At 35.8% G+C, this 13,450-nt stretch overlaps 1 protein-coding gene across 1 annotated transcript; it reads right to left on the bottom strand.

The window, feature by feature from the left end:
• Positions 1-2,139: 2,139 nt before the first annotated feature.
• Positions 2,140-12,731, bottom strand: LOC111406036 (hydroxyacylglutathione hydrolase cytoplasmic). Its single transcript, XM_023035214.1, has 7 exons — positions 12,550-12,731; positions 12,163-12,285; positions 5,403-5,564; positions 4,357-4,435; positions 3,705-3,818; positions 3,063-3,239; positions 2,140-2,479 (listed from the first exon to the last, which is right to left on the bottom strand). The coding sequence occupies exons 1-7, from the start codon at positions 12,594-12,596 to the stop codon at positions 2,405-2,407; spliced, it is 777 nt and encodes a 258-aa protein (XP_022890982.1). The 5' UTR covers positions 12,597-12,731; the 3' UTR covers positions 2,140-2,404.
• Positions 12,732-13,450: the final 719 nt, after the last annotated feature.

Raw genomic sequence — 13,450 nt, 5'->3', positions numbered from 1 at the left:
ACTAGGAAATTCTTGAGCCATCCTCCAACTATAGGAACTTCAAATTTGATCCTTCAAATATGTTTGACAACTGGATTTATCCTCAAATTATTTGAACATCTATCAACATGTACAAGATACCACCAAGTATTTGATATTGGCCCTCTATCTATTGGTAACCTCAAAATTGATCCTCCAACTATTAGGAACTTTTGGTTTCATCCTTCAAGTCTTAGAAAATACTAATTTGATCATTGAACTATTAGGAACATCTGAATTTATCATCTATTTGTTAGGAACATCAAAGTTGACCCTCCGACCATTTTGGACATCGAAAATCATCCTCCAAATATTTGGAACTTCTAATTTGATCCTCCAATTATTACATGATATCTGATTTGATCTTCAAACTACATAGGACAACTAAATTGATCTTTCAATTATTTATAATATCTAATTTGAGTTAAAGTTAAAGCTGCATATGTTTGACAACTGGATTTATCCTCAAATTATTTGAACATCTATCAACATGTACAAGATACCACCAAGTATTTGATATTGGCCCTCTATCTATTGGTAACCTCAAAATTGATCCTCCAACTATTAGGAACTTTTGGTTTCATCCTTCAAGTCTTAGAAAATACTAATTTGATCATTGAACTATTAGGAACATCTGAATTTATCATCTATTTGTTAGGAACATCAAAGTTGACCCTCCGACCATTTTGGACATCGAAAATCATCCTCCAAATATTTGGAACTTCTAATTTGATCCTCCAATTATTACATGATATCTGATTTGATCTTCAAACTACATAGGACAACTAAATTGATCTTTCAATTATTTATAATATCTAATTTGAGTTAAAGTTAAAGCTGCAAGAAAATGAAGATAACATATTATAAATACCCTAACCAAAACAACGTGTCGACTTGATAGGTGAAAGACAATATCGTATTGGTGCAAAATGACGCTATTTTCATTGATCTTTCAATTATTTATATATCTAGAGTTAAGGTTAGAGTAGCGAGAAAATGAAAATAACACATAATAAATACAGTTGTGCTGGGTGTACAACAATAAGTGCTATACACTCATACACCCCTCTCACAATGAGAAGGGTCCACAAATATAATATTCATGTAAACTCTCTAAATGTGAGAGGGTTGTACACAAAGCTGTGTACCAGCAGTGTACAAGAGTTATCGTTGTACACCCATACACCCCTTTCACAATGGAGTCCACAAATATAATACTCATGTAGGCCCCCTCACATTGTGAGAAGGTTGTACACAAAGCTGTATACCAGTGTACAAGAGGTTTAATCCTAATAAATATCCAAAACAGCGTCATAATCTTGAAAGCACAGGACAACCTCGTATTAGTGCGAAACGATGTCATTTTCAGTCCTAAAAGAAAAAGGCATCCTTTTTGACGAAGAAAAAAAATATATAGAAATCGAATGACGACACAAATATTCCATAATGTTATCTGAAATATATTTCTGTTCAACATGTATTGTTTGATAGTTCAAAAAGAGATCATTCGGAAAATATATCGACTAGATAAATTTTACGGGCATAGAAAATTCATCTCGTACAAAATATTTAATTCCTTTTCAAATGTCAACAAGTGAATTAAGATCAATTTATTAATGATGTCACACTGCAAGAGAATGACAACTGAAACACTTTTGATCATGTTTAAGCTTTTTCTTTAAAGTTTTCGAACTCATTTTCAACTCCATTCTTTTAATAAAATAATTCGCACGTATGTTCACAATTTTTTCCTACTTTTTAATTACATTACTTTATAATCACATTCTCAGAAAAATAAAAGAAGAAAAAAAATCAATTTTTACACAATCTAATTTCAAAAAAAATTATGCTACTTGTACATAAAAATGGTACATTGGATATTACATAAAATGATGTAGAGGGAAAAAATTGGATGAAAAAGTTAAGTTTGTTTTAAACTAGGAAATGGTAGAATCACATGTAGCATTATATAACCCATTATGTAAAATTTGATGTAGATGTAGAAAGATCCTCTCATAAAGGGCTCGATAGGGGCTTTATATAGTCTTGTATAGTGTTGTCTAGCAAACCAAACATGCCCAATCTTGTTAAAGCAGAGACATAATTTAATTCTCAGATTGGAAAATGGAAAGAATTGACCACAATGTGACTTTAGTATTTCCATATTCCAACAGAAAGATAAGCAAACATTTACAAGAAATGCTTCCAGTTTACATTACTGTTAACCTCCATGAAATAAAAACTGCACAACACATTTTGCAACATTTAGTACATGTTGATGTTCCATAGACATACTGGACAGTAGAACAAGATTTTAAAATATTTTTCCTTTTTAATACTTTCCAAGTGTTATCCAAACAGCCATACCCAGACGTACCGTAACAGTTCAACCCCTCCATTCATCCTTTCTCTTTCTTATCTCCCTGATGGCTTCCACTGGAGACTTGCATCCTACCTTCTCCTGCAGAGTCAAGTTATGCCAGTCAATTTCAGGCAGAGAAATGGCATATAAATTATTGAATTCAAGATGACATCCAATAGCATGCTCATCAATTAATTCAATGAGAAACAGGGGTTAGAGTTCATTTCGTTGGTCCCATTCAATCTAATCCAATATAATTGTTTACTTAATCATTGGGCATTTCAAGTTCAACCAAACTAAATTTGAGAATGTCAGGTAGATGAGTTCAGATTCTCGAGAAAGTTGTTCGTTCTCATCGTAGACAATCCCATGTATATTAAACTATTTCATGAAATTTAAAGCATTTTGAAAGAAAGAAGTTTCTCTTTTCTTTTTCATTTCATTATACAAATTATTTCATTTTTATCAATCGACCTTTTGTCTGTAATAATCTGTTTTGTAGTCCTTAATATTAATAACCCAGGATTGGTTTTCTTAATAATGATAGCCGGCCAATTTCTAGCTAAGAGGCAAAATTTCAAAAAACTCGAGACAAATGAAAATTTATTTAAGGAAATGAACAGAATTATACATAATGGTAGAGGAATCAAATGAGCTCTTCTAATTAACAGTAGTATGATACCTGAACCTCTGGTAGATCAACACGCATGAACGGGTTAGTTTCCAGTTCTTCCTCAATAGTTGAGGGAATAGTAGGAAGCCCCTTTGCTCTCTTCTGCTGAGCCCATGATAATTTTTGGGATATCCTCACATTATCGGGTTCCACTATCGAAGAAAATAGCAAGTTCTTCACCGTGTACTGAGTGCAAATTAAATTTAAGTCAGAATCTAGAAAAGAAAGTGGACAATCAGATAAATAGTACATAAAAACGCTAATTTTTGGTCCATTAATTAGAGATAAGTTCCAAGTTGAAGATCAGAACCAGCCAGAAGCAAAACCAGTGGGCAGGCCAAGGAAAGCTATTTTAAGTTTCTTTAATAAGAGAGAGAAAAACTTCTGACCAATTTGAGAGTTCAGGGAAAAAGTCCAAAGTAAAAAAAAAACACTCCTAGAATTAAAAAGTAACATATAAAAGTAAGTTTGGAGCAATGTGCACAAAACTGGCCTGGGCATCAGCCTGGAGATCAAAGGATCACACCAAGTTGAACAAATGGTAATATATATATATATATATATATATATATATAGATGGATAAAATAAAATAAAATTTGATGTCAATTAGTGAACATACCACACCACATATGCATGTGAAAATACATTACCTCGTGACCACAAAAAACTCGAGTTGGCTTTGGTAAAGAACCCAAGGTCACACATAGCGAGTGATACATCTGTTCCGCAGTGCCTTCAAAAAACTTACCACAACCAGCAATGAACTAAAAATGATGACAAGCAGAAGAAAAGAATTAATCATAATCCCATCTCTACGACAATCCAATGTCACTAGCTAGAAAGGGAACAGATTGAAGAAAATACATATAATTGAAAAGGCAAAGGAAGCAATTATAAGAAGTAATCTAACAAAAGTAAAGCAGTTTGAGAACTTAAACATTTCTTCGAAGAAAAGTTAGCTAACAACGAATGCCTGACTGTCCTTCAAGTCTAAATAAATAAAGGATCGGTCTGAGTTCTTTGTTAGACATGGTTTTCCCAATAAGAACTCATCTCGAAACAAAATGACAACGAAAAATTCCCATCAAGAATTTAACAAAAGGCTTGCATATTCATGGCTTATGGATCTCATTATAGTTGAGTAGTGTAAAAACAAACAAAAAGTAAAATTTTACAGCAGCTACCACTACCCAAAGGCCATCCAACAAAAATCTAATCTACATATATTTTGAATCAACCTTATGGAACACAGATGAAAAATAATAGTAATATCTCCAGAAAATGAAACAAATCTTCACTAACCATTGTGTCTCCTGTGAAGACAGCAGGATCCTCTCCTTCTTTACCCGTGAGGTAGTAACTAATATGACCTTTTGTATGACTGATCAACAATTAAAGAAACAGATTTACAAAGTGAGGCAAAGGCCATAAAATAGTAATACATTCTGCCATTTGTCTGAACATTATATAATCACCACAACAAACTACTATAAATAAATAATATTTTGTAAACATTCAAATACTTCTTAGAATATCAAGCCAGGGAAAAATATCTAGGGGCCTTGAGATATGAAGTACTTAACATGCTCAAAATTAAATATCAAAACAAAAATCAAAAGAATATAGTCACACAGTACAAGAAGAGGTGGACGATATAACTACTATAAATAAATAATATTTTTAAACGTTCAAATACTTCAGAGAATATCAAGCCAGGGAAATATATCTAGGGGCCTTGAGCTATGAAGTACTGAACATGCTCAAAGCTAAACCTTTGTTTGGCCCTCATTACTTTCAAAATACATTTCTCTCTCTTATTTTCAATCACACATTCTTCAATAAAATAATATTATACGCAAATCCAAAACTTTTTCTTTTTTTTTTTTTAACCACACATTTTCCATCAAATTACTATTCCAAAATGCATTTTGAACAAAAAAGAGGGGCTCAAACAGGCTCATACCAAAACAAAAATCAAAAGAACAAAGTTATACAGTACAAGAAGAGGTGGATGACATTGCACCGATGATGCAAAATCTAAAGCAGAAACAAGGTAAAAAGGTGTATGGTTATCAAATATCAATGACCACATGTGGTGATTGACGTCATTATGCAGATGTGAAAGTCAACATCGCACAATCAATAAATGCAGCAGTAGCATTAACAAAAAGATATGTAGCCTTATTCAACGTGAACTAGAATCAATTAACATCCTTTTAGGCTTTAGCCATACAATTACACAGGGAGCACCCAATCAATTAATGCAAAACCCAGAAGTTTCCAAATACGTACATTCTATAGCATGAATAGAAATTATCATTCATGAACATAAGTTATACAGCTCGTACCAGGGTGTGTGAAGACACAATATGTTGATTTCAGCCCCGAGTGATATTTTGTCACCATTTTCAACTTTATTAGTGCATCCCTGTACATTATCAATAGAACCTCCATAAACCTTGATATCAGGCACCATCTGCCTTAACTTCTCATTGCCACCAGCATGATCCCTGCCATACATAAAATACATCCTTAACCATTTATACACATACATGCATCCAAGGCCTTCTTTCATTAGATTATTACAGCTTACTTGAGCAGAAAAATTTATCTTCAGATATTGACAACTTACATAAGCAGAAGCCTTTTCTTTAGATTTTTACAGCTCATTGTATGCAGAAAACTGATCTCATCACTTCAAAAATTTCATTACAGTTTTTTTTTTAACAATTACGTTTTTTTTCAGTTTTTTTTTTTTTTTTTTTTTAATAAGTAATCAAGTAATTTTATTAATCAATAGATGATACATGGGAGGTGTATTATCAATTTAAACAAGAAATAAACGACATAAAATTTGGCAACCCTTCTATATGATTAGTGGCCGCAACATTAAACCAAGTATACAAAGTCATATAAAATAATTCTCTAATATGTTCTATTGTTCTTGTTTGGTCTTCGAAACAGCGGCTGTTCCTTTCATTACTGTTTAAACCAATAAACCAATATATGATGTGCAAAAGTCAAAGAGGATCTTCTTCGACCACTTCTCACTATCAAATGATCCAATATTGAAATAATCACAATATAGCCGAACTGAAAGGAAACATGTTTCCATACATACTCACATAAATGAAATTACACCAACCAGGTGGTATATTCCAAGTAACTTTAATTTTTACAATTAGAACCGAATGGCGACTTCTCCCCTAAAATCCAAACGCACCTGACCAACGATCAGGTAAGTGATTCCAACGCTAGCCATGCAACCATGTCAAACAAGAGCCGATCTCAACACGCATGCACTAGTGCATGGGCACAACGAGGCAGCAGAATCGTCTAGTTGCGATCAGGACAACCCAACCGCTTAATTTATTGTCATTTGCTACGTTTGCCCAAAATCAAGTGAATCAGTCGCAGGCCATGGGTGAGATGGTATTCAGTTCTCGATTCAGAATTGAGGCGAAAGAGTTTGTTGTGTCTGTCAACTATTCAGGAATTATTAAGCTATCAGAATGGGGATCGAAGATTTCCGCCACAATTCGCATGGGGAGATATGGAGCCGTGTGGATGGTGAACATGGTGGATAAGATGAGGGTGACTAATAAGTTGGAGGAATTTGTTGTGTAGTTTAATGAGTCCTCTCGAGCTTTCTTAGCAAAACGCTGTGCAAACAGCCGTGGCAGGTACCTGATGATAGCACAGTATGAAGAGAGACGCAGTAAAGGAGTGGTGATGGTTCCTAAAGGGGTGAATGGAAAGGGATGGGCATCAGTTTCAAGTGTGTTTCAGGCAGTTATTGACTCTTTCGTTGCGGACAATAAGGTTAAGAGAACAATTGAAGCAAGGAGCCGACGAGACGATTTATGCTAGAGGTATGGTAAACATACAAGCTTCGCAGAATGCCAGTCAACAAGTACAATGGCATAAGGAAACGACGGCTAATAAGAGGAGTGCTACACAATCTCGGGACCCAATGAGGAAGGACATCCGACATTTCATAAGTTTAAGGAGACAACAACAGAGTGCATATATGATGATTTTTTGAATAGAGGTAAAATAAGAGACCACATTAAGGCTCTGAAAGGTGAACTGGATGAACTAATCAGGTTGATGAAGAGGGGGATTGTAGTGAGTGCCAGGAAAAACTACTTTCATAAATGTGGGGAGGTTTCGGAAGAGTGTCCAGTCAATGGTATAAAAGTAGCAAACTTGGACTCTATTGAGCTAACATCGAACTGGACCTATAGTAAGGACGTGTTAGTCAAGCAAAGTGGGGAACCCCAAGTAGGGACTAAAGCAATAAAGGTGGGACCTTCGGCTAAGGTAGGGGAGCCGAGTATGTTGAAATTGGAGTCGGAGATCCTCGATATGACCAAAGACAATTGTCCCACAATGGAGGATGCGTTGGACAAGAATCCTATAGAGGGATTAGTGTTGGAAATGGAGCAAGAGAACGAAATCGTATTGGTAGAAAGTCCAACTCCAATAATTGAAAAACAACAAGGGGCGACAGGCTCTGCAACTATGGGAATGAATACCTATACAAGGAGATTCGAAACTATAAAAGAGGGGGAGGCAAGGAATGATAAAACTTTGGTGTTGTGGGTTGATGGTGCCAAGAAGGGGGGTATATGCAGTGATGCAGTAAAGATTGAGGTAGAGGATGGACACTACTATGATTTTGCATATGATGAGGAAATAGCGAATGACAATGTGCATGACATTAGATCACTACCATTGAATTGGGTTCTCCAAAAAATTCTGGAATTCAGTAAGATGGTGGGTGTGTCTTGTGATGGGTACGAAAATAGGCTACTGCAATTATTTGAGGAACTGAAGGCTAGTAGGGGACAGGAGGTGGGTACACCAGGAGGTAAGATACAAAGAAAGGGTTAAGCGGCTCGAATGCTCGATTAATTATGCTGTCAAATAAGGCGAGTCAAGAAGAGGACTGATAGGAAGGGATGATGGAGTGTTGAGATGATCCCAAAATAGTAGTTGGAATCTAAGGGGGATCAACGTAGCCGAAAAAAGATTGGGTATTCGAAATCTGAAAAGGAGTTGGAAGGCTGACCTTGTATGCTTACAAGATCAAAGTTGAAGGTCGTTTCAACTACCATTGTGACTAGCCTATGGGGGGATAGCATGTTGGGTATCAGTTTTTGGGGTCATCGGGAGCTACAGGAGGTGTGCTAGTCATGTGGGACACTAAAGTTTTTTATATGGAGGAGGTTAGACGACTATTTTCTCTTGCTCTTTCGTTTAAAAATATTAGAGATGGATTTCGATGAATGTTTATAAGAGTTTATGAGTCCAATGTTGATGAGAGCAGAAGTGGATTGTGGGATGAGTTAGTTGGTATGATGGCTTGGTGGAATCTTCAAATGTGTATTGGAGGAGATTTTAATGTAGTTTGATTTCTTACTGAGAGGTTTATTGGTGGGAGGTTAACAGGAGCTATCAAAGATTTCTCAGATTTTATTAGGGAGAACATTTTGTTGGAATTGCCTATGATGGGTGGAGATTTTACTTGGTCATCCAATCGAGATCAACATGTCTTGTCCGAATAGATCGGTTCCTAATATGCGGAGAGCGGAAGGCTAACCACCTAGAGGTCACTCAGAGGAGATTGGGGAGTATGTGTTCAAATCATTTCCCTATTTGTTATTTGGGAATGTGAGGTGCACTAGAAGTAAGCCTTTTATGTTTGAAAAGATATGGTTAAAAGTAGAAGGGTTTGTGGAGGGAGTACAGACGTGGTGGATGTCGTATGACTTCAGGGGGGGTCTCCCAGTTTACGTGTTGGATCGAAAATTAAAGGCGTTGAAAAGGGATTTGAAGAGGTAGAATTAGGAGGCAGTGGGAGATATTAATTGTCGAAAAATCATTGCGTTTCAGATATATAAAAGCTGGATAGAAGGGAGGAGAGTCGAGGATTGGTAGGGGATGAGAGAGACAAACATGGAGAATTAAGGAAGAGTTGGAAAGGTTGGTGGAGATGAGGAAGATTGCTTGGCGTAAGAAATCTAGGTCAAGTGGTTGAGAGAAAGGGACAAATACACATAGTTATTAAACTCGACCCAACTATTGATCTGGTCAAGGCACCGGGTCTCGAGTTGTTGGTCGAACCGATGGATTAGTGGTTAGACCGATGGCTGAATGCCTAATAATTATAAAATATTTTTTAAAGTATAAAGTTTTTCTTTTAGATAAAAAAAAATTAAATTATCTATCATTAATTATTTATATATTATTTTGATAAATATTCAATTCATGTTAATCAAAATAGTTACTATAATTTTTTAAAAATATTTTTAGCAAACTGTAAATGATTTACATATACACAATTATTGCAAACACAAAACAATAAACACTTGATCTCTCGTGGTTAAGTGGTACTCACTTTACCTAGAGGTCTAAGGTTCAAGTCCTTTTGAGAACAAAAAATTTATGGACAAACTTTAAAATCTCGGTTAAACCAGTCACCTGGCTGAGTTAATATAAAAATTGCCATTTCACTCGGTGAACTCAACGGGTCAACTCGATTTGGGCTAGATTTTTCAACTATTAATGAAGACGACTCTAGTTGGTTAGAGAAACCATTCGAGGAGGATGAAACTAAAGAGGTGGTATTTAGCATGAATGACGACAAGGCTCCAGGACCGGACGGTTTTTTCATTCTCATTTTATAAGGCTTGTTGGGAAGTGGTGCAATCGGATATTGTGGATTCTTTACTTATTTTTTCCAGTGCAATAGGTTCTTGAGAAGCTCTAATGCTACATTTATTATGTTGATTCCTAAGAAATTAGGAGGGGCGAATATTAAGGACTTTTGACCTATTAGTTTAGTAAGTGGGGTGTACAATATTATTAGGAAAATTCTTACAAACAGATTAAAGAAGGTGTTGGAGCAAGTGGTGTCTAAGTTTTAGAATGCTTTCATCAAAGGACGCCAAATTCTAGATACAATACTTATAGCAAATAAATGCATCGACTCACGAATGCGTCTAGGGGTTCCAGGGATGTTATGTAAGCTTGACATTCAGAAGGCTTATAATCACGTAAATTGGGGATTTCTTTTGTATATACTCAAGCAATGTGGCTTCGATGCCGGTTGATTCAATTTTGTATCTCTACAGTTTCTTTCTTAGTTATGGTAAACAGTACTCCTGAGGGTTATTTTCGAAGTAGTAGAGGACTAAGGTAAGGAGATCCGTTATCTCCATTGCTTTTTGTTATTGTGATGGAAGCTTTTAGTAGGATGCTTGAGAAGGCCGTGAAGGAAGGATTGTTAAGGGGCTTTATACGCTGATCTTTTATGATGCAGATGTTGAACAATTTAGGAACCTGCGTCGTTTGCTTCTATGCTTCGAAGCTGCATCTGGATTGAGGGTAATTTTGGAGAAATCCGAGGCTATAACAGTTGGAGAGGTCGAGAATGTGCAAGAGTTGGCTGCTATATTGGGCTGCAGGATTGCGCAGTTGCCTTTGTCATATCTTGAGCTTCTTTTGGGAGCATGGTTCAAAAGTACACATATTTGGAACAGCATTATGGAAATGGTGGAGAAAAGGCTAGCGCGGTGGAAGCACGTGTACCTCTCAAATGGTGGCTGTCTTACTCTATTTAAGTCTACTTTGTCCAATCTTCCTACTTATTATGTCATTGCTTCCTATTCCAGTTTCGGTAGTGAAAAACTAGAGAGGATTCAAAGGGAGTTCCTGTGGGGAGGTTTGGGGGAGGAAGAGAAGAATTACATTTGGTTAACTGGGATACAATTTGTTCTCCCCTAAGGGGGTTTCGGAGTGAGGAGCCTTGTATTGTTTAATAAAGCCTTGTTAAGTAAATAGTTGTGGTGATTCGGAGTGGAGAGGGAGAGTTTTTGGAAAGAAATTATAGGGGCAAAATATGGTATTATGGCAAGGGGATAGTGCTTAGTCGAGGCTCGTATGGGGTGAGTTCGTAGCGATATATCCGACGAGGGTGGAGCACTTTTTCAAATAGATTGACTTTTGTGGTGGGGAATGACAATACTATTAGCTTTTAGAATGATTGATGGTGTGAAGAGCAATCGCTTAAGGAAGGATTTCCCTCTTTGTATCGCATTGTTTTGGAGCCGTCCACTATGGTGAATGAGGTCTTAAATATGCATAATGGAAGTCTCAATTGGAACATTGTCTTTCGGCGGGGTTTGCAAGACTGGAAAGTGAATGATTATGCTTTGCTACTGACATCCTTGTATGAGGTGCACATCAAGGTAGGAAAGGGTGCTTGTAGCAGGTGGAGATTGACACGGGATGATATCTTCTCAGTCGACATGTATTTTAGATATTTATTGGGACCCGTAGAGAGTTCATTTCCTTGAAAGATTGTATGAAAATGTAAACTGCCTCCAAGGGTGGTATTTTTACTATTGACAGTTGTCAGGGGATATGTGTTAAATGCGGATAATCTCCAAACAATGGGGTTTTTATGTTACGGAGTGGTGCTATATGTGTGGAAGAGATGGGGAGACGATTGACCACTTGTTCCTTCATTGTGATGTTGCTTGTTTGCTGTAGAACGATATTCTGATGTCTCAACACATGGATTGGATGTTGCCAAGGCGTATGACAGACGTGTTAAAGGTATGGAGAAAAAAGTTTTGCGACAAGACTAGCAAGCTTGTATGGAACCTTATTCCGAATTGCATCGCATGGTGTGTGAGGAGAGAAAGAAACATCCATTGTTTTGATGATAAAACGTGGACAACAGAGCAGATTAGAGAATTGTTTCATTTGAAATTGTATACTTAGTTTAATGTTGCGACTACTAGGCCTATAAACGAGCTGCCAAATTTTATGTTGTTCCTTTCTGGTGTAAATTGATAATAAACTTCCAGTGTATTTTCCATTGATTAATAAACTATTTGATTGCCTTTCCCAAAAATATATATATATTCCAAGTAATCAACTGCACAAATAGAACACCCACACAAATTTCCAAAGAAAGGGATAACATAAACTAAAACTAATTAACTGATCAGCCCCTCCACTAAAAAACCAAGTATCATTAATCATCAATATCAACAAATAAACAAGAAGGGAAAAATATAATGAAAGGAAACTAACCAGTGATGGTGAGTAGTGAGGACAAGCTTAAGGTCAACTCCATTTTCTTGAGCAACCCGAAGAATACTGTGAGGCTCCACTGGGTCCACTACTGCTGCTTCTTTTGTTGCCTCATCAATAATCCTAGCAAAAATAATCACGAAAAAAATCCAACAAATGATCAAATTAATTTCTCTAAAACTTCTGCTTCTTTTATAGCCTCATCTATAATCCTATTAAAAAAAGATCAAAAAAGACCGATCAAACGATTAGATTTATTGCTCAAGCACTAGACATTCACTAAAACTACTGCTTATTTTGTAGCTTCGTACATAATTCTATCCAGAAAATAAATAAATAAAATAAAAATTAATACGCGAAAATTTCAATGAGTTTTAGCAAGCACACATGTAGGCGTAGTTGTCTTCTAAGCATGGGATGTGAAGGATCTGCATCTCGTTCCGGCGTTGAAGAATAAGGCGGTTCTATGCTGCGTCGTTTTGGTGCTTATCGTTTGCAGTGAAACGAAATGTGAATTGACGTGGGGGATGTACTCGTGTGTTTGGCTACGAGTACAGTGATAAGGATTACTCAAAACTAGTTTAATTAATTGTTTTGTTTTTTCACTGCCCTCCTTTTTTTTTTTTTTTTTTTTTTTTCCTTCTTTGATTTATTTTTACACTATTTTGATACAAATGTAGCAATTTTCTTGGAGCTCTTTAGCGGGTTTCAATGGAAATCTCGATATATTTGGCGAGTTCTTGCTATTGAAAATTTTTAGCACCTTTGTTTTGGATTTTCTATTCGGTTTCATTTCTTGATTTATTTTTTGCATTATTTTCAAGAAATTCTTTGTATCTAATTAAGCCCTTGTTTGAGCCCCATTTTTTGGGGAAGAATGAATTTTTGAATAGTGTATTGATGGAAAATGTATAGTTAAAAAATAAGGAAAAGTTTTAGATTTACATGTAATATTATTTTATTGAATAATGTATGATTGAAATGATGTCAACATACTATTAAAAATGAATTTTTCCAAAGAAATGGGGCTCAAACAAGGGCTAATTTTGATTGGATGGGGAACGATGAAGAAATTTTTGCACGTTTTCTCCAACTATCTTTTGAATTTTGGATATTTGAAAGCAGAAATGAGAGATGACGTGTATTCCATAGGAATTAATTACTTTTATCCTTTGTTTTTGTCGAAAAAGTGATTGAAAAATTAAAAAATGGAATTCGTGGTAGATAACATAGAGGTCGTCCAATGGAAGGAAAATAAATTTAACGTAGATAAAAATAGTGAGCATTT

This window comes from Olea europaea, chromosome 12, assembly GCF_002742605.1.
Source record: "Olea europaea var. sylvestris chromosome 12, O_europaea_v1, whole genome shotgun sequence".
NCBI classification, from domain to species: domain Eukaryota; kingdom Viridiplantae; phylum Streptophyta; class Magnoliopsida; order Lamiales; family Oleaceae; genus Olea; species Olea europaea.
Note: the sequence above shows the minus strand (reverse complement) of the source record. Positions and strands in the feature narration are given on the sequence as shown.

Bases quoted from the DNA above. Each gene is read 5' to 3' on its own strand.
- LOC111406036 (XM_023035214.1), bottom strand. From the start codon at position 12,596: ATGCAGATCCTTCACATCCCATGCTTAGAAGACAACTACGCCTACAT. The intron at 5,565-12,162 runs GTTAGTTTCCTT...TATGTATGGCAG, and splicing joins CTCACTACTCACCATCACTG to GGATCATGCTGGTGGCAATG. The intron at 4,436-5,402 runs GTACGAGCTGTA...ATTGTTGATCAG, and splicing joins TTGTGTCTTCACACACCCTG to TCATACAAAAGGTCATATTA.